Here is a 25,663-nt window from a genome sequence, read left to right on the forward strand (position 1 = left end):
GTGGAAGACACTCATTTGTTACTCTTAGTAACCATTGGTTTTAGCGGACAAAACTCACAATCATGACACCGACTTTTCATTAGCAATCTCAAAAACTGTTCAACAGCTGCCACTGCTGGGCAAAACATTGAAACTTGACAGAATAAATACATTTATTATTACGTATTACTACCATTGTCATCATCGTCTTCATCCTCACCATCAAAATTACTGACACTAATGTCATTCCTACAAACTGTACTCAATCAATAAGTCAATCAACCATTTGTTGATGTTTGTGGGACAGTGAGCTGCTATGCACAGGGTCTGGTTGTGTGTGTGGTGGAAGTGAATGAGGATTTGGGCACTTGTGCAGGTGTGAGTGTGGACCAGGGACTCTGGCAGAAGTCTAACACAATGTTAAGTTAGGTCACATGGTACATGGGCGTGTCATACGTGACTGAGAGACTGAATGGCGCTGGGTTCTGCAGTGCGGGCCAAGCTGTGCCACATCGGGGCATTATGGGTAGGCGAATGGAGTGGTTCCTTATCAGCTAGTGACAGCATCATAGCATATGCCTTGAAAAAGGAGAGATATACAGTTAAAAATACGGCAACTATATTAATGGAAAATGTATTTGATAAATAAATGCACAATGATAATAATAATAATGATGCTATTATTTTTGTTATTAATAATAATTAATCATATAAATAATAAAACAATAAAATAATGTTAATTTTAATACACAAATTGTATTCATGGAAAATTTGATACTTGTTATTATTAATTATTAATAAGAACAATTTATTTACTAATAATAGTAATAATAACAATAATAATAAAACAACTAAATAATAATAACAACAACGCTAAAATAAAAAAATTGTAATTCAATAAGTCTTTATTTAATATTCAAGGCAAATGTGATATTATTAATTTTTATTGATTAATAAAATTAATTAGAGTTAATTAATTATTATTAATACTAACATTAAAATAAAAAATGTAATTCAATAAGTCTTTATTTAATATTCAAGGCAAATGTGATATTATAAATTTTTATTGATTAATAAAATTAATTAGAGTTAATTAATTATTATTAATACTAACATTAAAATAAAATATCAGTAATTAAATAAGTAATTTATTTAAAGTGATTTTTTTACTATATTAATTTAACATTTAGTACAGTATTTTTAATATTTTAATAATAATATTGTTATTATTAATAATACTTTATTACTACTTCTAATTAATGTTCTTGTCTGTACTAATATGAATAACACTAAAATGAAATATTAGTATTTAAATGATAAGTTTTAAATGAAAGTTTTTTTTCATTTTGTGCTCTATCCACCTTTTTCTTGTCGTAAAAATGGGTGCGGCAAATTTGTAAATTCTATGGGTCTTGTTTTTCGGTTATTCTTCTCATTATTATTATTAGTCTCACCCCATAGGCTTACTTGTGCGTTAAAGAAAAACGTGGATAAGGCTAGTATCTGACTAGTTATCATAGAAATACCTGTGACTTAGATTTCCTGTATAGAGGCTGCTTGATGGCTTCCTGAAGGTGGGTGGGGCCAAAGCTGATGACATCACTGTCGCTGAGGTCTCCATCCTCCATACTAAAGTGACGGATGTGATCCAGCGTGGAGAAACTGCTGTGATCTTCATCATCATCATCCTCATTAAACCTGCAAATGATGCAGAGATTATTTTAAAATATTCATTCAACCCAATCCCCCATAAAAAAAGAATGGATATAAAGATTACTTTACAACCAAAAAACTGAATGGATATAACAAGTTTTTTTGCTATACATGCCTTCGTGGCGAGGGTTTGCTATTTATCTCCAGATCATCTGGTCCCTCGAAATCGATGTCATCGTTTATGTCATGATCCAGACTGCTAGGCACGCCATCCTCGCTGGGTTTCCTGGCACTGTCACTATGCTCCACCTCCTCTTCCTCTGCTCCAAGCTCCTCCCCTTCTTCTTCATCCAGGTCACGTGACCCCTGACCAGGCAGGGCTTTGTCGCCATCAAAATGACTGCCGTTCAGCCTACAGAGAACAGAGACATCAGTTGCAGTGACGATATGCAGGCATGTATTTTGACTGATATGCCGATCCCTGATTACAGAAAGAAAATCATTTAGCGCTGAAACCAAGTTCTGTTTGTCTCGAAAAAATAAACCACCTTAAAAAGCAGAACCACATGCCCGAGCTTTCTAAATGAGAGGAAATGCTCAAAGAAAGAAGGCGAATCTGTGTTGGAGAAAGAGACTGTTTGTCATCAGTTATGAGGGCCTCTGGTTGGCAGAAACGAGCCGCCCATTGGCAGGGCACTTCTACAGCAGGCCCCTACACTTCCTCTCACTTATATTCAGCTCTCTCTCTCACTCAAACAGCTCACATCTCCTCGTTTCCTAGTTTATTTTCTTCTCTATCTCCAATTCATCTAATAGGCCAAATATTTAGTTGACAGCCCATTTGGTGAGTGGAGAGAAGGAGCTGCCAAAGCAGAGCCAGAGGCCAGCTATCCAAACTCACACACACACACACAAATATACTTCGGCCAAAGGAACCACATTAAGGCTGATTCACTCGTTTTGTCCTGATTCTACTATTTCCTTGACTTAAAAATAGCAACTTCCTATCTAAACTTAAAAACAGAGGAAAGATTATGAATGCAGAGAGGATGAGAAAATACAAGTCTATGTGTATGTGCAATGAAAATATCTATCTATCTATCTATCTATCTATCTATCTACCTACCTATTGGTCCGTATGTCCATTTGTCTGACCGTCCATCCATCCATCCATCCATCATGTCTAATAACATGTTTTCTCTAGGTTTCATCTCTCACCTCCATCTATTTCAGCTCTCCATCTCAGTTCTATCCTCAGATTAGTGTAACTCTGCAGGGTGAGCCATATAAAGCCCTTTTCACATCTGGGTTAATCCCTGAAATCACCTTCTCTCATCACTCGGCACACCGCTAATACTGCGAGAGAGGGGACGAGAGTACGAGAGAGGCAGCGATGGCGTGATGATGAAAACAGGTCGGCTAATTAGAGAGAGCTGTGGTAATTTGTGGAGGATAAAGTACCTATCAGGAGCAGTCACTCTGACAGGATACATTCAACGACCTCTGACCTCCTCTCCCACACCTACTTCCTGTTCACAAACACATGTTGGGACCAGATGTGGGACGCGTGCAAACTCTAGGATCTTTTTAATGAAACAGTGAAGAAATCAAAAGACAAAAGCCTGTAAGATCTTTATCTATCACACACACATGCAGACACAGATGACCAGTTCAAACATTAAAACAGTCATCCAATCCGATGATCACTGCTGGGAAATGATCAGCGATAATTATCATATGCAGATGGCAAAATTCATGTACGCGCACGCAGCCAAAAGTCAACAGCGTTCTGCACGTGCTCGCAATCGGCCAATCAGTAATCACGTCCTGCTGGAGACCTGCCCTAATCTTTGCTCTTAAAAACCGCAGGCGACAGGCTAATGATTAACAACCGTACAGAATACATGTACGCACACAGATACGTTCACATGTGCAGTTAATACACACTGCGATACCAGGCTGCTTCTTTCATGTGATGCTATTCACCCAGAGGTGAGGGTTAATGAATAAGGCATGAGAAGTGTTGTGTTCAGTAATGTTTGTGTATAATAACCTCCAATCTGCCTGAGGCAACTCGTGCCAACTGATGACTGACAGCCTAATGGACACTCCGCTTGCATGTGTGTGTGAGCCCACACATGACTATTTGTAATGTATATATCTAACATTTTTCATAGAAGTTCAGACTTCAGATTAGATTTTATTATTTAAAAAAAATAAAACATTACATAATTATTATCTAAAAACATTGATACATTAATAATACAATTAAATATTACAATTTGACAGAAAATTGTGAGATGGACTGAGAACCCATGTGAAGATTTATTTGAACCTGCTTGTACAAGCTCAGTGTTTGAAGAGCTGTTTAACCCACTAAAAGCTGGATTTTTTTGTATGAACGGTGTATTTATTAGTATAAATGAGGAAGAAGATGGTGTTTACCCTTCCTCAGAGTGTGACGGAGACGTGGCGTTCTGTGCTGTGTTACTGATGAAGTTTCGTATTTCGTTAAAATACGAGTCCTCCTTGTCCTCCAAGATGGCACTGCCACTGTCCAGCTCTGAACGGGGCGATGACATTGCCGTGCCTACACATGAAAACAATATATCAGTATCTTTTGTGCGTATTAATGCAAACATGAACTAAATAACAGTTACTGATAAGGTTATTTAAGGTTATTTACAAATGCTTAACATAAAAACGGGTGTTAGAGATTTTATAGAAATTTGTTGATTTATTAATATGTCTGTATATGTGTGAGGATACCTGATAAATTACCGTTCTCGTGCTTTTTGAGGTGCCGGTCCAGGTTGGTTTGTTGCCCGAAGCAGCGGTCACAAAGATGGCATTTGAAGGGTTTCTCTTTGTTATGGATGTTACGGATGTGACGCTGGAGATTGGATGAAATACTGAACGAACGATCGCAGTACTTACATCTGTGGACACACACACACACACACACACACATATGAACATAATTAGACAGTACAGTATTTACAATACATAGACACGGGAAATCAAACACTCTCGTGTTATCAGTCTCACACACACGCAGGGTCCTAAACACATGATTGAGTGGTCATGAACTCTTTGTCTCTAATCTTTGGCCAACTCAGTAACTCTCAAACTCTCGTCCACATCCTCCCTCTGCTCTGAAAGTGACTGCATGTGCCAAGTCTCTTCACGCAGAATTATCCGTATGATTACGTGATCATATCTTCCCCTCCACCGTAAGAGTTGCGCGCTAAATTGCATCTCCCAGGAACCTGTTATCTCTCCCTCTCTCTCTATCTCGCCCCCCTCCAAATGCAAGAGAAAAAATAGAAATTAAATTGCAGTTAAAGGCTGATCACCGGCTTGTTTAAAGCATTGCCAGCACAAGGAGATTGAGGCTAGTATCTGGAAAGTAACACAGCCCTGTACAAACCTCCCCTGTGGTCAGACGGACCACAAATACAGTGTGTGCGCACGCCTGTTTCTGTGCAGTATTTTAAAACTCCCTGAAAGAGTCTGAGCCCTAAACACAGGCCTAATTACCCAGCTGCCTTTGCTGGCCTGCAGCTGTACGCCACTCATCACCTCCATTATTCATACAAACTTCCTTCAGTCTCCCTGTCTGTCTGTCTGTCCTTCTCTCTTGTGGATGTCACCTCACTCTTACCAAATGACAATAACTTTAAATATCAAATACTAAAATTGAGAAATAATATATAATAATGAAGATTATTAAATTCTAAAATTTTTCGTTTTGTTCTAAAAAAATCAGTTTTAATTTTCCTGATATTAACAGGTTTTCAATCATTGGAAATGTAGTCTTTTGTGGTAAATATATGTAAATTTAAATTTAAAAATGTTAATTTAAATGTATGCATTTAGCAGACGCTTTTATCCAAAGCAACTTCCAGTGCATTCAGGCTATCAATTTTTTACTTATCATGTGTTCCCGGGGAATCGAACCCCCAACCTTGCGCTTGATAGTGCAATGCTCTACCAATTGAGCTACAGGAACACTATTATATATGAAATTATATATGAAAAAGACCCAGTATATAACTCAACAATGTCACAAACTGTCAAATCACCTCAGTCTTTTCCAAACTATGATATCTTTTCATATTACGGTTACATTTGATTAAATATCTATATATCTAAATAGATATTCTAATTTATGGACACATTATACTGACATAATAGAAAACATTTAACAGAAATAAAATGCATAGAATTATAAAATTGTGGTAGCAGTCTCCAGTACAAACACACTAATGTTCAAAAAGTACTTTTATTAATAATAATTATCACAATGAACAATTCTATTGCAATATAGTTAATCATAGCTTAATGGTTTGTGTATTAACATATAATTCAGCTCATTCAAGTATATAAATATCTGATTACATTATACAGTATATATTAATGTGTGTGTGTGTGGGACAATGTGTCACCTGTAAGGCTGCTCTCCCGTGTGTGTCCGTAGATGTCTTGTAAGGTTGGCCGAGCGTGGGAATATCTTGCCACAGTATCTATAGGGGAAGGAAACAGATCTCCAGGAACAATACTCAGCAATACACACACACACACACACACACACACACACACACACACACTTCCCAAAAAACTCCCTGCATTCCTCGCTAAGTGCTGTCAACACTCATTAAACATCAAACACATGTTTACTTAAACATCTTATTAATGAAACAACAAAACACAAACAAATGTTTTTATAAATATAATGACTTAATATTATTTATTATGCTTTAGTTCATCATAATTAAGGGTGTCACAATATACCAGTGTTAACAATAAATGTAATATTTTAAAATTAATACTGATATTATATTAATACTATCACGTACAATTATTTTGTAAATGATGCAGCACCTACTATCTGTTTGACAGGGCAACATTAAACATTTTTAAACAAAGTTAAAGATGAATTGATATACTGAAATATATATTTATCAAAGATTCTTTTGGACCTGATAATCCATTAGTGAAAATGATACTGGAACAGAACTAATAATAATGTTATTTATACATAGTGAAACTATTACACTATAAAATGAAGTTTATAATTAAAATGTGTTTTGTTTGCTTATTTATTAAATACTTTTATCTATTGTTTAATTACTATATAATGCTTTTGATTTGTTTGTTTAGTTTCTATCCAATTTGCTTAGTCATTAACTTTCGATATAATATTTTTTAGATTTGTTTGTTTAGTTACTATACAGTTTTCTTAGTTTTGTTGTAGATTTTTTAAAGGTATGTTTGTTTAGTTATTTGTTTTGTTTTCAAAAGGTAGATAATTTGCTGTGTTTTTAATAAGATATGTTCATAATGTGCTAGGAGAAAGTGATCGTTACCTGCAGGTGTAGCGCTCTTTGCCTTTGCGTAACAGTGTCTCAGGAAGGGTGGTGGGCGGAGCCCGGAAGTCGAACATGGAGGGAACGGAACGCATGATGTCACCGCCGTCCGGCTTCAAAGAGCCAAAGGATTCCAGCTTTTCGGCCATGTTTTCAATCGCCGACATCTGTGAGAGATAGAGAAAACATTTATTACCTCACTGTGAGGTCTTTAAGGACACACATTCCCACTTTGTTATTAATTTATCGCATTTATTGATGTGGAGTTGCAAGATGTGCAGGGCACAATGTTGACCGTGAACTTTCACTCTGGGATAACAGTGTGAAATGCTTTTGCTGATTTGTATTGGCCAGTTTTGGCACAGAAACTCAACTAACAATGCACGTTATAAGATGGACCACACATGTGCGCACACACAGAGATTCAAGCGGATAAGAACCGCTGCCAATTTACTAATTAAGCCTAACAGTTGCTTTCATCAGAAATGGACACACTCTCAAAGTGGATGGAGCTACATGTGTGTGTCAGCCAGAGAATGAGAACAACACAAGGCCTGAATGTGTGTGTGTGTGTGTGTGTGCAAAGAGCAGGAGTGATTCATGTTCAATGTTGGCCATAAAGCATTCAGTGCACAATATGAGCAGACAGCACATTTGTCAATATGAAAGATGTTGACATTACTGATCAAGGCTGAGACAGCAGTAATAATGATATCATAGGAAGGAGAGGGAGGGGACTGAGCTGTGTGTGTGTGGGGGGGGGGTTTGGCTGTACACGAGTGGGTCAATCAACCGAAGCGCAACAGTACGGCCTTTCAGATAGCTGAGTGGATTTGCATTTTTTTATGCGTATATTGAATTTTCCCTTTTTCTTATTTTGGGTTTTGGTGACAAATCAGTCCTGATTCACAGTGAAGGACAAACATGATACACACACATGGACTTTCATACACAAAGAAATGTTTCCTTCTGCAGAAAATATTCTAAGAAAGTTCTAAGAAAGAAGGACATTTCTTCTGGAAAGCAATGGAGAGTCAATGGGGACTAGTGCTGAAGTCTCCAGCTACTGCTTGATCTCAAATTGCAATCAGACTTTCTGTATCCCAATACAAAGTTAAATATCTCAGAATAAACTCAAACATTTCTGATCAAGCTCCTAAATGACCAAATTATCTGTTCTGTTATGCATGTATGAATGAATGGAAGATACACAAATGGTTGAAATTCACAGCGAGATCTTTGTCTTAATTTTGCAGATATGTGATGGATTGCGTGTTTTCTTAGAAGAAATATCAAAGGATAAATCTTAAAATATTTAAGTATTATGTTTAAGGAGAGGACAAAGAAAGAGGCACTGAAAGAGAAAAAGATCAACACAAGATAATTTGACATTTGATGAGGAATGACAGCTTGGAGTTAAATTTCTCTGTTGGAATGTCAGGCTCACCTCCTCTGGGAGGATGTGAAGTGTCAGACCTGTTTGATTAGGGATACCCCAACTCTCTCTCCCTCTCTCCATAAATCACTGACAGAGAGAAGGAGGGAGAGATGAACAAAGAGATTTGTTGTCTCCACTAATGCAAAGCTAACACTCTATTAGCATTTCCAACTCAACAAAACAGTCATTTTTCTGCCTGACCACTAAACCACAACACTCATAAGCTTTGAGCAAACATCTAGTAATCAAATCATCTAAATGAGCACACAAAATACTTTTTATACATGTAGTCAATTACATAATCATTGTTTAAACATTTGTTGCCATAGGAATATCTCACCAATATCTCTAATAATCCAGACCAAATGGAGACTTTTGCTTACTTTTCCAGCTTCTAAAATTTTTCTCCAGAGAAAAATACCATAGTAATTTCATGTGACTACAATATCTCAAACTGTGCTCAGATTGGAGGTCTGCAAATAAAAGTCAGTTTTAATGAGCTCAATTTTTTTCTCATCACTTACTTCCAAGACCAAATGATCTGCACTGTGCAATCAACATCAGTTTTATAGCTTTAAGATCTTACTGCATGTCAACAATTGACTCATTTGTGTCTATTTTCATTTCTCCCTGGGAATTTTGGGAGAAACATCAGAGAAACGAAGTTACATGAAACATAACAGACTCCATTAAGTCTCCATTAAGTCTTCTGAGCAATGAAAGCGCAATAAAACATTCCACCGGGACAGAGATTTTGTCCACCAAGTGTGTCTAGGTCAAAAATACACACACATACATATATTATAGCCATTTTAATTGGTACTTGAAGTCTAAACATATTACCATAGATTGGTATCTCTATGATTGCTGTAACAACTAAGTACAAAGAAATCTGTGATCGGCAACGACTGGACTTCCTGGATCTCTAAGTAGCCTTCACCCTCTCTGTGGTAGGGCAGCTGTTGAGCTGCCCATTCTCAGTTGTGTGTGTCTGAGAGGGCCTTCATTAGCAAGAGCTTTTCAATTGTTGATCTTATCAGGGTACCAGATGTCTTGGGTTTGGAAACCCCCATTGTGTTATCACACACACACTCAGAGAGGGTCCCAGAGAGACTGTTACCCCACCAGTGATGCGAGGCCGAACGGGAGTGTCGCCACCCCAAATCAGAGCTGTGGTCTGTTACTCTCTCTGTGTAAATAATCACATTCACTCACATTCACTGCATTATCAGGGGTAGCCATCAGAAATAACAACTGTTCTGTCTGGTTAACACACACACTGGCATACAAGAGTGGAGACATGCGTGCACCAAATGATACATGAACAAAGCGGATTTATTCTCACCGGCACAGGCAAAAGACTTTCTTCCAATGTTCAACCAGAGAGTGTTTCATCTGAAGGCTAGTTGTGTGTTTTCACAGATCAAATGTTCTGTTTTATGGTACTAAATTCCAAAAACTAATTAATCATGTCATGTATTGAACAGATCAGGCAAAAGAACGGGTGGTTTACTAAATAAACATGGATCTTCCCTAAATGGAAATTACTTTGGACCAGATTTAGCTGTTTTAGGTGTGATTTGGTCCATGCATTTGTTTGTTTGGGTCATGCATTACATCTATCAAGTCACACTAATAGTGAGCTGCATTGTGGGTACATGTTTTAAAGTTAGGTGTGTGTGTGAGTAACATGTAATTATTAAGCGTGTATGTGTGTGTGTGTGTGTGTGTGTTTGTGGTGAAAGCACATGAATGACTTGATTTGGAGTAACTTACCCATGTTCTCTGATCAGGCATGCGAAACTGGGGCAGGACAGAAGGGAAACAGCAAATCAAAATCAAGAATTAGACTGATTGTGTGTGATTATGCAATGTGATGTTTCGTAAAGGTTAACATCACACACTGATTGTTTTATTTTATACAATGCAAAGCATTAGTTATAATTACTCATATTACAGAGTATTTCTGTTGCAGTGGAAGAAAAAAGCGGTGTAAGAAAACAAATTATATTTATAATTTATTGATAATTATTTATTATCAATTATTATACAGATTTAAACAAAATGAAAAAAAGTAATACAGTAAAATATAAATATAACTAAATTGCATGAACTATTTCTTAATTTCTTCCCCCCTACAATCCACTTAATCTCCCAATGTTTGAATTGTTTTCTACTGCTTAGCATCACACTTCTACAATAGATTTAAAACTGCATTTCCCATAATACATCTGTGCCGTCAATAGCATCCCTGGTGCCATTTAGAGAGTCCAGTGACGATAGTGCAACAAAGTGGATGCTGATAGGTCACCTCGTTAGGCAGTGTGTGAGGGACATGTGGATATTATCTAGCACAGACACAAAGCATACAAAAGGAATAAATCAGGCCAATGAAACAGCCCATAAAACACTGTCCTGAAACAGCCAATAAAACACTACACCAGTGAGCGTCTATGAGTGTTTCAGGGTCTATATATGTACCAGACGTGTGTGTGTAGGTTTATATGAGAACTATGTATTATTTTCTACAGATCACTGATAGCGAACGTACAATGACATAAAGCAGACAGGTTATTTAATACACACTAATGAGGTTACATAGACACTCAGTCACTAAACCACACACTTACACTCTGACAAAATCACTCATAAACAAATAAATCACACAGATTTACAACAAAACAAACAAACACACACACACACACATTTATATATAGTCTTCATCCAGGGACGTGGCTCAGTGTCTGGCAGTTTAACTGTTTATCATATTGTGACATAATAATCAAAGACACCCACACAGAGACGTGTCACAAAACTCCCACCTTGTCTGAATCTCACATCTGGACCTAATCACTCAGTAAAAGAACCACATGGAGGAACATGGAGTCACTATGCTAAAGCAAAAACACTAGGGCCCTGTATAACTACTGCCACCACACTGTAGCTATTACATCAATACAAGATCATGTGGAGTTATTCTGTCAATAGTAGAAACTAATTCAATGGGACAAGTAAAGTTATGTCAGTATTTAAAATCGCCTTGAATTTCGTTGATGTGCTGTTTATGTTCCATGTTTCTGTACCATTAGTGGCACTAAACCAAATTAGTTTATGGCAAAAATAATGATATGTTATTATAATGGTATTTTGTGAGTAAAGTAAGATGTCTGGCAATTCTGCACACCACCTTTCTGTAACCACTGGTGGGAACTACAAAACTGGGTTGAAATAACTGATGAGAAAGCTTTCAAACTGGTCATGGTGCGCATTTGCGTCTGGAACATGCATGAAAGAGGCTCTTGAAAATAGGCTAATGATTTTTGCAGGACTGTAGGGATGAGGTGATAAAATAAAATGGAGTTAGCAGTGGGAAAATATTCCGACAAATCTCACCTGTGGGTGGAAAAGGAATCCGGGAGCCGGCCGCATATACTTGTCCTTGAGGACTTCGAAAGGATCGTTCATCTTTCTTTTCTCAACCCTGCTGATATTAAACTTCTATCAGTTCTCAGGGCAAGTTTAACCAAACCAACTATATTCATTTATACTAACACAGTAGGAAGGACATGTGATTGACAGTACCTGTAAATGGGATCCATAAAGAAAGGCGTAGGTCTTGCATGTTGGAGGGAAGGGTCGGCCTTAGGTGGCTCCGGTTCTACCCTCTCCTCACCAAAGACAGGGTTCGTTTTTAACTCCTCCCCTCTTACACTCTTTCCTTGAGTTCGTCCACCAAGACTCAGGTCCAGCGGTTGATCCTGGTTGGTTGATTGTACGTGTGAGGCTTCAGGTTTCAAAGGGCCGCAGTTGGCTGCAAGACGTTCTTCCTTCCGCTTGGTGGTGAGGTCAAAAGGTGATTCAGCGTTTCTGCCCTGAAGTTTTTTACCCTCAACCGGAGGGCTTTCTGGCTCCCCTTTGTGGCCTGGAGGTCTAAGTTGCTCCCTTTCAGGGAAAGGATAGACTGATGGAGAGAAGGCAGGAAAGAAAGACAGAGGAAACATGGAAGGGTATGGCAATGCCCCAACTTTTTTGTCTTGCAGGCCTGCAAGTCCAGTAGAACCAAAGTATTTCTCAGCAATGGAGGCAATTGCCTTTATTGAGTCATTAACAGCACCGGAAACAGCCGTTTGCTCGTCCAAAGATGACGGAAGGAGCCCCGGCACAGGAAAGTCTTTTCCGTTATTGGTGTTGCTACTACTACTGGAGCTGACAAGAGTTGGGCTTTGGGCATCATTGAACCCACTTGACTTCCTTTTCGGGCCCTTCCCGTTCTCCCACCCTCGCACCCGTTCTCGGTCGCTTTCTGCTTCGCTGTCCAACTCTGAACCTGAAGTGCTTTCCAGCTCACTCCCACTCGGAGTGCTGACATCGTCCAGATCACTACTCTCTGACTGGTCACTCGTCTTCCCGCTATGCCTTGGTTTGGAGACAGATCCTTCCCTATGACGCTCCACACTCTCCCCGTTGAACGAATCTTTGCATAAACTCTTCAAGAGGTCACGTGACCCAGAGATGGGTGAGGACAGCAGCGGACTCTTTCGTAGTTCACCATTCGATGGGCCGTTAATGGGTGACATGGATGGGATTATAGGGGGCCGGTGGTAAAGTCCTGATGGGAAAAGCCCTGGAAAACTGAATGGGAATGCCGGAGGGGCTGCTGGGTATGTCAGCCCACCATGGTGCCTGTTTGTCCCAAAATAGTCTGCTAAACCAGGACTCCCATGGCTCATTCCAGCCAGTGCAGACTTGTCTAGGCCAGGGGTGCCAGGGAGGGCCATGCCCTGGGCAAACAATCCTCCTGCAGCAGCAGCAAAATGGTTTTTACCCTCACAGAAGCGCCGATGCTTGTTTAGGGATGACGTGGTGCTAAACATCTGTCCGCAGTCTTTGCACTTGATCTGAGTGCGACAGTCCGCGTGCATGCGTTTGTGGCGGCACAGATTGGAGAACTGTGTGTAAGATTTGTGACAGACCTCACCTAGAGACAGTGAGACATGGAAATACCAAGGAAAAGAATGGTCAGTTTAGGCATGCCACACATACATTCATTCAAAAATGCAAACAAAACAAACAAAAATGCAGGACAAGCAAGGATGGCAGATGAAAGAATGCAATGTCAAATGCAGGTGCACACACACATACACACACACACACACAGAGACAAGGACATCACAATGGCTCTATTTTAAGCGTGAGAAGGAAACAGAGTTGAATGAATCCTCTACCGCAGGTCCATTCCCATGGACCAAGCGACGTCCCTGTCTATTATAAACACACACATACATCTCACATAATTACACAATATTCAATCGTCAAACAACATTCTTAAAACTCACGATGAATCCTAAACTCTTGCTGTTCATGTCACTGCACACAGCAGTGTATACTGTTAAATCCCTAATGCACACTCTGAAAGTGATAAAATCACCCTATACATTACCTGTCTAACACCTCTAGTGTGAAATGAAGCCTTTTATCCACTAACATTTCTCTTCATAATCACATATCCTATTGCAAACGTAATGTTTTAAAAATTTATGGGAGTCTAGCAGGGTGGGTTTTCTAATCCCTGTCAGACTGCATGAGGTGTGAGGTGCGGAAAGAGAGGATGTTCTACCATGATGTGTGTTTACAGAGTCGGTCACTCAAACAGACTGATCAAGAGATGGGATGTAAATATTAGTGCAGGGTAAAATGATGACTTAAAAGGTTAGTTCTCCCCAAAATGAAAATGTACTCATGTACTCATGCACACACTCTTTTGTTCCAAACCTGTAAGACCTTTTTTCATCTTCAGAACACAAATTAAGATTTTATTGATGAAATCCAAGAGCTTTCTGACCCTCCATAGACTGCAATGCAACTGAAATGTTTTATGGCCCAGGAAGGTAGTAAGAACACCGATAACATAGTCCATGTGACAGTGGTTCAACCTTAATGTTATGAAGGTATGAGAATACTTTTCAAGAAAACTTTATTCAACAATTTCTTCTCTGTATATTGTATATTTTACTTTTGCATTTGAAATGCTTTCAGTTTTGGAACAACACAAGGGGGAGTAAATGAAAGGATTTTATTATTTTTGGTGAACTATCACTTTAAGAGTTCATGGTGGGTTTTTTTGTTCACACACATACTGCTTGGATATCATACATTCAGGAATACGCACACACATTGCTTATATAATTGTGAACAACGGGACACACTTGGATGAACAGGTGTGAAATCTGGGGCGTGTGTGAGGGAAGATCTGTGGGCAGTTCAGAGTACTGTATTTTGTCAGGTCTTAATAAACCATGACGAAATATTATAAACACAATCCGCAGTGGTGAACAGCCAGTAGTAAAACAAATGTGTGTGAGTGTTTATGAAAAAGAGAGATTTTCTCTTTTAGTTTAGCATAGTTAACAATATTGTTGTCAGTGTTTGTTTCAGTAACAAATCCAGAATGATGTATATGAACACATACATGCAAATGAAGACACAAATGAGTTCATGGGTCTGTTTGTAAAGAGGTCAATACTGAGTTTAAACCTCATAAGTGAATAACTTGGAATGATTTGATAAATTGACTGAATTATATTTTAGCAATACCTTTCAGTATTGAATTGAAATATAAGTACGTTAACAAATGATAAAAATAAGACTCAATAAGGCTCACTTTGTTACAGAGTGTATATTTGCCTGTGCATGCATCAAAGTGCATGCGTGTGGTGGATTTCGGCGTGTGTGTTGTTGCAAGGTCATTAAGTGTTGTTAGCTGTGCTTGTTCAAATGCTGATTGCTGTAAATGGCTGTGCCTAAGTCTCTGTATGAGTCGGCCTGCATGTGGTAGTGATTTTCCCGGAATGGCTAGAGTTAGCAAGCTAGTTACTGTCTGATATGTGGTGGGGTGGGGGGGTTACGTCTACACGAGCTGTGTGGGATCAGCACTTCGAGGGTCAGGTCAATGCATGAAGTTCAATCGTGCAAAGTTCAGAGGTCGCAGTACAGTTTAAGACGTTTAAATCATTATGAGGGGCAAGTGCAGGATGAGATTAAGAATTGAGGTTATTCACGAATGAGGTCGGAGGTCAGAGGTCATGCATTGAAATCAAGAGTGCACAGGTGGTGTACTGACATGCATTGTTAGGGTAATGTAGGGTAAATTGTGGGTTTCAAAGATTGATAGGATTATAAGAACATGACTATGCTGGTATGTACTGTATAATATTGTCAGTAACATTAACTCAACAGGTTTGACAGAAAATCAAAAGAGTCAGATTTTGGAAAGCGAACCATCACACACCACAGCATAAATGGAGTGTACAGAGACAGAGACAGCACACACACACACACACACACACACACACACACAGTCAATAAATACAGTACATGAAATAGCCTGTAAAAGAAGCAATCTTAAGTTATAGCAAATAAACAGAATAACACATTTTATTAAATTAAAGATTAATATTCATTAATATAAATGTTAACTAGATACACAAAATAATAATAATAATAATAATAATAATAATAAAGAATAACATACTAATACTAATAATTTTTTAATACTTCTACTAATAATTTATATATAATATCAATATAATATTCAGTACCTCATGTTAAAGACAACATAAAATCAGAATTTGTTGACTAACGGATTAATCGCATCCAAAACAAAAGTTTGTTAACAATAGTATTTGTGTGTGTACTGTATATTTATGTGTATATAAATACACACACACATTTATAAATGTAAGAAATATTTATTTTCCTATTTATATATGATTAATATTATATATATAAATATAAATATACTTAATCTCTTAAACTTAATCTCTTAAACAGATCTAACATCAACATAAGTGCTGGATAACTCAGGCCAGCTGGAGAGCTCCACCAGTCTCAAAAACAGATTTAAATCTATTTATATTTATTCATTTGGCGGATGCTTTCTATCCAAAGCAAGTTACAGTGCATTGAAGGTATACTTGTCTTTAAATGCCAGTTGAGCAAATTAGAAAGTGGAGTTGACCTATCTAGAATCAAAGATTTAAAATTTGGCGGGAATTTCAAAAGGACGCTGGAGCTCTCCAGCTCGGTGGTGTGGTGTTCAGAGTAGAAAGCATGCAGACTTACATATGAAGGGTCTGAGTGACTTACATATGAAGGGCTTGACAGAGGAGTGGATGTGTTTGTGTTGTTTAAGGCCTGAGGAGGTGGCGAAGGTCTTGCCGCAGTCAGGGCAGGCGTGAGCTCGCGCCCCCACGTGCTGAGAGCGGATGTGCCTCTGTAAGTTACTGGGGTCTGTGAAAACCTGCTGGGTAAAGATAGAGATACAGGGACAAAGTTTACATACACAGCCTACAGACAGTGTGATATATTGGAGTGCATCTCAACTGGTTTTGACTGGACATCAAAGTTGCAATCCAAAAGTACCAGAACTGATTATTTCTACAAAAGTAAACAAAAACATTGTTGAAAACAAACACTGACATCTATAGGTTCACGCTTACGAATTTGCTCAAACTGGATGTACAAACTTTGAAGACAACAACAAAGATCCTTCTCCTGCCTTTTTATGTTGAAAAGGCTATTTATTTTGCAAACCTTACTATACGTGATTATATAGTCAGTTGCTTTTTATTAATTGTATTTATCACCATATTTTCTATGATGGAATTACTGTTGGGTTTGAGGTAAAAGAAGGTAAGCTTCAGTAAGAGATGCCAGTTTTGCACACATCTGGTCTAATGTCTGGACTCTACCTTTGAGCAGTTTTCACATTCATAATGCTTGCCGCTGTCATGTGACATCTGGTGGCGAATCAGGTTTGATTTCCAGTTGAAGGCCTTTGGACACTGATCACACTTATACTCCCTCTCATCGGAGTGAGACAGCGAGTGAGTGTCCAGACTGAGAGACAGACAGAAAAGGAGAAAGACAGAACTATCAGATTTGATTGTGTTTTTTTGTTTTGGTAGAAACAAAAGAAAGTTATATTTGGGTTCGGGTCAGAGTTAGTCTGTAGTCATAAAAAAGGGACTACAGTTGAAATTTTGCTTTAATCTAATTCTGTTTACCTCTGGGCATCAGGAAAGACCTGCTCGCACTCCTTACACTCCTGTGGGGAGTGGGGTAAGTTCAGGGGGTGAGTGTGGAAGTGCAGCGGGTCAAGATCAGGATCGTCTGCAGTGCAGGGCAGACCCTGCTTTGACAGCTTGAAGCTGGAGGAAGGCGGCGTACTGCAAACATGCTTCTGATGGTCCAGCAGCTCTGAACCAGACTCAAAGTTCAGGTCACAGTCCTCACAACGGTATTGACGCTCCTCTGCAGGACAACAAAACGAGTGAGTTAGCATTTGTGTGTTTGTGTGTGTGTGTGTTGGTGTGTATGAGTGCCAACTCACCATGTATGTCCGGAGCCATGGTCTCACATGAAAACTCCTCAGCCTTCATGAACAGTAAGAGTTCCTCACCCGGCTGGACCTCTCGGACCACACGGTAAAAGATCTAGAGAGAGAGGCAGACATTTAAACATGGGACAGAATACTGTTTAGTGTTTAATATTTCAGTTTATTTTTTATTTATTTTTGGAGGAAAAGATATTCAGCAAGCATGCATTGAGCAAAAGCCAAAGATGTTATCTACAATGTTACCAACGTTTCTATATATATATATATATATATATATATATATATATATATATATATATATATAAATATTATGTTAATTCATAAGCCAAGCTGTTCGAAAACATGCTTTGTTCTATTCAACATAAATTTGTTTATGAATTTTGATGACTATTATCTCATAAAACGAACAAACTCGATAAACTTTACACCACTATCAAATCAGATTTTAATGCCAGTTCAACTTTATTTCATCAGATCCTCAGTATTTTCCAAATGGTGTAACAGGCTATATTTTTACGAGCATGTGATATAAAAAATAAATGACGATACATTTTGATGGACAAACAATGATGGGAACTTGAGCTTGAGCATTTGTGTTTGAAAGAGACGGTGTTAAAGAATCCGAATGGAGACCTATCTGATTGACACACACACTTCCTGCGTGAACACAATAGGTAGCGGGAGAAACAGTTGTGTTATTTGGATGGTGTTATTTTTGGCAAGCCTTGAAGGCATTAGACAGCTCACTTCCTGTTAGGTCCGGTGGTGACATTTGAGCATTCTTATTAGGGATGTCACACAATCAGACAGACATGCACAAAAACCCCTGATAATATGATAAAGGCAACAGTGAGGTGGAGACCCCTTGGAAACGCCATGGTTATTATGTGTGAGTGTGTGTGTGTGTGTGTGTGTACAAGACCCAGCAGGCTGTAGGGGACACAGAGGGACTGAGTCCTGCTCTATTGTTTAACAGGAAAATACAGGGAACTAACAGGACCCTCAAGACAACATGAGAACGGAGTCTCTCTCACACACTTTCACGGCCAGTCTACCCCTTCTGGTGCCTTCCTGCAGATCTCTGATATCTTGTACTTGCAATGTCACAACTGACCCTCTTTCTGTGAGTGTGTGTGTGTTTTTATCGTACAAAGACAGGGAGCAAAGGGCCGCAATAATATTGTGAGTATGAGACAAAGGCAGAGCTGTTCAAACGCGGTGTGAGGGGCCATGGGATGAATGATACAGGAACACACACTCATACAACGTGTTGGTCGAGGACACAGCGAGCCAGCCAAGATCAGAGATCAGGAGAGTTTACAGGGCATCACTCTTGGCAACCTATTCTGGGCCATGGACTGATTCTTCAGTGCCAAGGGTGAGTGCCAACCTGCAAGTCTTTTCAGATGCACACGCTCACACACGCTGTTCTGAGGACGAATGCGTATTATCGGGAGGACTTTTGAGTGGTAACCACAACAGAACATTAAATATCAGGACAATGTTACTACAGCGTGCGAAATTAGTAGATGTGATAAATTCACTCTGGATGTTTAAAAACAGTCCCAACCACTAATATTGGCACCCTTGGTAAATATAAACAGAGGTGGCTGTGAAAATAAATTTACACCATTTATCTTTTGGATCTTTTATTCAAAGAATTCACAAAATTCTGACCTATCATTGAAGTAAATCAATGGAAAGTTGGTGGAAATCTTATTACAGCTCAACAGCTCTGAGTTTTCTCATATAATGCCTGATGAGTTTGGAGAACACCTGACAAGAGATCAGAGAACATTCCTTAATACAGAATCACCCCAGATCCTTCAGATTCACAGATTCTCTTGTCTTCAGTTCTCCTCACTCATTTTCTATAGGGTTCAGGTCAGGGAACTGAGATGGCCATGGCAGAAGCTTCATTTTGTCATCAGTGGCACATTTTTGTGTTGATTTTGATGTTTGTTTTTGGATTATTGATCTGCTGGAAGAGCCAACCATGACCTATTATACGATTTCTAAAGTAGGCAGTAAGGTTTTGATTTTCTATCTGTTGGTATTTGATTTGATCCATGATGCCAATATCTGAACAAGATGTCCAGGACCTCCTGCAGAAAAATAGCCCAACAACATTAAAGATCCAACAATATTTATATTTAGGCATGGGGTACTTTTTACCCATCTGGTGGATTTGCTGCCAAAAAGCTCATTTTTTTAGTTTCACGTGACCATAGAAGTCAGTCCCATTCGAAGTTCCAATCATTTCCAATCAAGTTTTTTTTTTGAATGAGCGAAGAAGATTTTTCTTGAAACCTTCCCGAACAACATGTAATGATGTAGTGCTTTTTTTTTTTTTTTTATACTTTCTAACCCAAGACTCAACTAATCTTTACGATTCTCCAGCTTTGATCCTAGGAGAGTGTTTGGCCACTCAAACGCTCCTCTTCATAGTGCATTAGGACGATTTATAGACACACGTGCAATATGCATTGGTGGAAAACATTTATTTCATAATGTGTTTTCCCTCAATTTCAACTGTTTACTTCAATGATAGGTAAGAATTTTGTGATTTAAAAAAATGAAAGATTAAAATGATAATTTTGCAAGCCACCTTTGCTCATATTTACTATGGGTGGCTGGGACTGTATAGTAATATATAGTAAATCTACTATAACTACTAACTAAATAAATAAATCCATGGATGCTCCCAAAGGTAAAAAAAAAAAATATATATATATAGCAGAGTTTAAAAAAACTAAACAAAACAAAACAAAATAAATAATAATACTCACTTACTGTATGTTTTCCAAAAGTAAAATTAAGTAAAGTACAGTACAGTATATGCATGTAAATACATATATATAAATATGAAAATAATAAAATATGTAATACAAGGTAATAAAATGTCATATTAAAAATAAACAGTAAATATACTAAAGGCAAATAAATAAATACACACACCTTGAAAGAAAAAAATGCCTTAAAGATTTAATCCAATTTTCTTTTTTTTCTTTTCTTTAGGTGATGGGGTTTTGGTTAGTGTACTTGTGTTTCATGTTAATTGATAAGTGAAGGTTGTAAACTTATTAACTTTCAGTGGCTTATAATAACACACTGACCCATACCGCAATGTACATGGAGAATTAATATGATCCTTGCCAATTTTGACCCATACTGAACCACAGAAGAAAACTCAAACATTTATCATCATGACTTTTCTTTCCAAGACTTTAAGATACACAAACACTTGCACTTGACTTTGAAGGGCACTGTGAGTGAAGTGCACTAGATAATCGTTACCTTGACTTCTGCAATTACTGAAGCAAACAGTCTAAGACTTTCCTCTCCAAGAAAGAGAGGTCACTTCATATACAAGCACCGCACACACATACACTCACATAGCTCGGCTCTATTGTCTAAGTGTCTATGAGAAACGGATGTTAGTGCACTGATGTCCTGATAAACAGGTCCATTAGATCCTTCGTTCAGCACTGTAGGAATGAAAAACACTTTCACACAGACCAACGCCTCACACTGAAATCCCCTTTCCCCTTCCCCGGGTCCAGTGTAAAGGTGACGAGAGATAAGCTGGAATAATCAGACAATCAGCATTCCTTGTGTCCAAGTTGATCAATAGCTGTCCAGCAATGGATTTTCTTCATGCTAATTGTTGTAGGTAACATTTAACAAAGAACTTTTAAGTGTTAAACAGCTAAATCAAGATGCTGAATCTAGCGTGAATCTTTCCTTATTTCCCTCAGTTTTAAATAAAAACAATTAAGCTTTACATTCAACACGATCAAAATCCATCCAACAGTTCTAGATAATATCTTAAAGAATAAATTAAGGAAAGCTGTCCGTGCAAAAAAGAGTGGGACCGGAAAAAGATGAACACATTCTTTCATCTCCACGCAGCCTAAATCTATTCTTTATGAAAACTGATAACGGTCAGTCTTTTGTATCTCTCTCCTCAGGTTTTGTCGCTATAAGGAGGTACAGCGTGATTATAAAAACATGTGGGTGGCCGGAAACCATAAAGTCTAAGCCCAACTCTTTGTTATGTCAAGGTGCCATAGCTGAACAATTATGTCTGAACAGGTTCTCTCTCTCTTTTAGTTTCTCTTTTAGAAAAGTAAAATATTTAGAAGATCTAGACTCAGTCCTGCTTTTTTATTATTCATCAAACATCAAAATCACACTTTAGATTGAGAAACATTTGGATTTGCAAAGTTGAATATGGAGAATACAATTGGCCTGTTTAACATTTGAATGAATCCTCAACATACGTCATTTCACTTGAAAAGGGCGACCGGTGCTTCAAGAGTTCTTTGTTATCTGGCAAACGGTAAGTTAATTTCATAAGGACTGGGTTCACTGAATATCTTATTGTGCGATTTGGGATCTCCAAAATAATCCTGACGGCATGAACTGATCACATGATTATTGTTTCGTTAGATTTAGCTTGCTGTGCTGAGAAGTAGTTCAAGAAAGCACAACTCAACCCAGTCCAACCCAGCTGATCTCCATTTAAATCTGCTTGAGTCCAGATCAATGTAGTCTGAATTCGATCCAGTCCTCATCTCAGTTTATTCCAGTCCGGTCTACTTTGCTTTAACAAATCTATTTTAACTCAGTTTGCCTCAAATTAATTTATTTCAGTCCAACTCAACTCAATAAAACAAAAAAGTTCACCTTAAATAAAAAAGTTGAATCCTGCTCAACTCAGCTCATCTTAATTGAATCCAACTCAACTTGACTTAACTCAGTTAAATCCTGTACATCTGATTCTCAACTCAATTTAATCTCAATTCAATTCAGACCAACTCAACTCAGTTTAATATATCTCAGAGAAACTCATTTAATCCCGTTTATTTTAATCCAACTAGACTACCCAATTACTCTTCAAATATGGACATAACATTTTTACATTTAAAAAGCTGCCTTTTAAACACACAAAATGACAGCCTCACAGAATTGGTTCAGCCTTTTAAGGAAGAGAATAAAAAAAAAAAGTTAACAGTAAAGTTTTGTGGTGTGTAAAATACTGTGAATAAAAGCTGTGAATTTATGGATGTGACTCATTCTCTTTGCCTTCTCTCTCTCTCTCTTTGAGAGTCTCTTCGTAACTGTCTTTCACTCCATAAGGATTCAGGAATTTGTCATCCCTCATATCCGAGTGCAAAGATACAAAATGTGTGATTATCATCATGCTTGACTGAGAGAGTGTGTGTGGGTGTGTGTGTGATCCTGGCCTGTGGTCCTTCACGCTACAGCTAAGATGCAAAAGACCAAAACACAGTGACACACATAGAACGAGAACGAGAATGCAGAAGGAATCTGCTATTAAAGATAACAGAAACACCTTTAAACACTTCATTATGTTGGCCACGCAGGTGCTCTGGGTGTGTGTGTGTGTGTGTGTGTGTGTTCTCCACGTACCTGCTCATGTATCTGGCAGGCTGTGAGGTTGTGTTGGTGGGTGGATGGAGAGATCTGGACGTGCCTTAGCCAGCTCCAGCTATCACACACCTTCCCATCCAAACCTGTGTGCTCACCCTGAGACAGAAAGAGAAGAGAGAGAGAGATCAGTCTTTGATCTTCAACTTTTACAGATTACTGTGAAGTGACTAAAATCTCATGCCACCCACTGAGACTTAGAAAACAGCGATAGAGATAAATCAAACTTATCCACACACACACACTTTTTCTCTAAGACACTGACAACATCTTCTTTGCACACTTTGCTTCTCTCCCTCACTCACAGCCTCTTCAGCTTTGCTTTTTAGTCATCAAGTGAATGTCACAAACAAAAACAAAATATTCTTAACTTCATCTTATACATCATCTAGTGGCTCAACTAACTGGAATCTGTTCAAGTTTTACACATCAACACAACAGTGCTGTTTTTTTAAAGTATTGTTTTGCGAAATTGACAAAATAATAAACATAAAATGCATACACTTTCACTACCTTGTATTTAGTAGTCTGCCTTTAGTTTTTCAGCAAATATCCATAGAATACAATTTAAAGGTTTTACAATACATTTAAAAATCAAATGGAAATGCTTTAAAAGGGTCTAAATTGCAGATCTGAATGCAATCAAAATGATTTTGCAAAGTCAAAAATATCTAAGAAAGACACAGAATTTCAGTCTGCCCAGTAACAGTCTTCACATTTTGCTTTGTTTTCTGCCAAAACTCTCGAAACGAAAATAACGGGTTTATCTTTCACAGAGCTGCCAAACTACCGTTACTTCCCCAACAAACTCCCTCTCGCTCTTTCCGTGAAGGGTAACGAATACAAACACGTTATTAACGGAGAAAATGGAGCGAACTAAACATTTCTTTAATATTTAGGCTTTGAGTTTATGCAGTTTAAGGCCAAATAAATCCACCGCGCGCAAACTCGCCCCTCCCAAACAACACTGATTCACTCACGAGCTCTCTCTCTCTCGTTAAATAAATATAAAGACATATAATTTGTGTTGAAATAAATATATAAAAAATAACTGTCTGGAAGTGCATAACTATGTAGAAAAAGTGTGTTACAAGTGTCTAGAGAGATATTTTTGTTGTGTTTTTGTAAAAAAAAAAGGCTATACAAACTAAACTCGTAAAACTAGACACATTTGTCAGCTGTAATAACTTTTCTTGTCATGAGAATGCATCTTTCATTGAACAAAATTCGTTTCGTTTAGAAAAAGATCTACACAATTGTTTAAAACAAAAACAAAACGTGAAACATTTCTCAGAAAACAAGCTTCAACTGAAAAGTAAATACAAATCAGTTATTCAGGACCCCCCCCCAATACTACAAAAGTAGCCTACAAAATCTTTAGACAAATAAATTATTATTATTATTATTATTATTATTAATAATAATAATAATAATGAAAAGCTGGAGTTCTAGCGAGTCGCATTGCATTTAAGCGTTCCGCTTCAGAGCAAAGAACGAAAGCCCTTCGTTTCAATACAATTAAACAAGTTCAAAGGTGAAGGATGAATGGACTTTATCTGACCATTAACTCGCGTCTTGTCAGAGAGAAACGCTGATATAAGAACTTAAACCGCCTACCTTAAAAACTCCGCGGAACTCTCACTGGGACGAATGAATTAATCAAACTGCTCCAAAAAACTCACAACAGCCTCGAATGAAGCTCGTACGCGACCGCTGTGTTTTGCGGCATGTATCCGTGTCTCTTGCTGAAGAAGAAGAAAAAAATCGCCGCCTCTCTCTCGTTTTGCTCTTATCAAGCGGACGACACGCTAATTTCCCCCGTGGACAAAAACTTTGTCCAACTTTAATCCGTCCTTTCACGAATCGTTCCGTTGAAAGTGCCCAGGTGTCGGTAGGTCTGGCTGGCGGTTTTATTGACTGTCCCTCTTCCTGGCATCGGATAACGACTGAAAGAGCGTGAAGAGGAACAGAATGACGGCGAGGATCGTCCACCTTCAGTGATCTGAACGTGTAGGAGTGTCTCTGTCTGTCCCGTTCCAGTGGATCCTCTCTTGTCCCAAGCGAGGGAGATGCGCTAAGGAGGAGGAGGATGGGGAGGAGGAGGGGAGGGGGGACCTGTCTCGCGTGTCCACGGTCGGAAGTTGCGCGAGGCTTCTCCACGATAGCGGTGAGGCGAGGTCAGCGCGAGGTCGGGACGGGGCTGCTCGTAGTTGGACCCGAATTTCCCTGCTGTAATGAAGCCATCCAATAATCACGATATCAGCGGCGTTTGCTCGCGGGGGAAGGACATGAAATCGAGGGAGCGTGCAAGTGAAAGTGCACTGAGGTGTAACACTGTTGTTTCTTTAAAACTAAATGACGTGCAATTAACAT

The 25,663-nt window shown here is 38.4% G+C and overlaps 1 protein-coding gene across 10 annotated transcripts; it reads right to left on the reverse strand.

The window, feature by feature from the left end:
- Nucleotides 1-264: 264 nt before the first annotated feature.
- Nucleotides 265-25,410, reverse strand: LOC113078801 (MDS1 and EVI1 complex locus protein-like). 10 transcript variants are annotated; one of them, XM_026251105.1, is made up of 16 exons: nt 24,908-25,409; nt 23,273-23,389; nt 17,831-17,933; nt 17,505-17,751; nt 17,190-17,337; nt 16,585-16,738; nt 12,022-13,417; nt 11,833-11,920; nt 10,216-10,242; nt 7,002-7,168; nt 6,081-6,158; nt 4,402-4,571; nt 4,078-4,222; nt 1,808-2,044; nt 1,506-1,677; nt 265-558 (listed from the first exon to the last, which is right to left on the reverse strand). In XM_026251105.1, the coding sequence occupies exons 3-16, from the start codon at nt 17,877-17,879 to the stop codon at nt 430-432; spliced, it is 3,207 nt and encodes a 1,068-aa protein (XP_026106890.1). In that variant the 5' UTR covers nt 17,880-17,933; nt 23,273-23,389; nt 24,908-25,409; the 3' UTR covers nt 265-429. The 10 variants fall into 10 exon arrangements, with proteins under 10 accessions (XP_026106890.1, XP_026106888.1, XP_026106887.1 ...); XM_026251103.1 differs by having other exon boundaries at nt 11,833-11,923; XM_026251102.1 differs by having other exon boundaries at nt 16,585-16,741; nt 24,908-25,408.
- Between the last annotated feature and the right edge of the window lie 253 nt (nt 25,411-25,663).

This window comes from Carassius auratus, unplaced genomic scaffold, assembly GCF_003368295.1.
Source record: "Carassius auratus strain Wakin unplaced genomic scaffold, ASM336829v1 scaf_tig00026611, whole genome shotgun sequence".
NCBI lineage: Eukaryota > Metazoa > Chordata > Actinopteri > Cypriniformes > Cyprinidae > Carassius > Carassius auratus.

What these genes read in the sequence shown, in the direction of transcription:
- LOC113078801 (XM_026251110.1), bottom strand. Translation starts at nt 17,879, where the DNA reads ATGAAGGCTGAGGAGTTTTCATGTGAGACCATGGCTCCGGACATACAT. An exon ending in CGAGAACGGTAATTTATCAG is followed by an intron (nt 4,223 to 4,401) that starts GTATCCTCACAC and finishes TTTCATGTGTAG; the next exon opens with GCACGGCAATGTCATCGCCC. An exon ending in ACAGGAAATCTAAGTCACAG is followed by an intron (nt 559 to 1,505) that starts GTATTTCTATGA and finishes TCCTTTTTCAAG; the next exon opens with GCATATGCTATGATGCTGTC.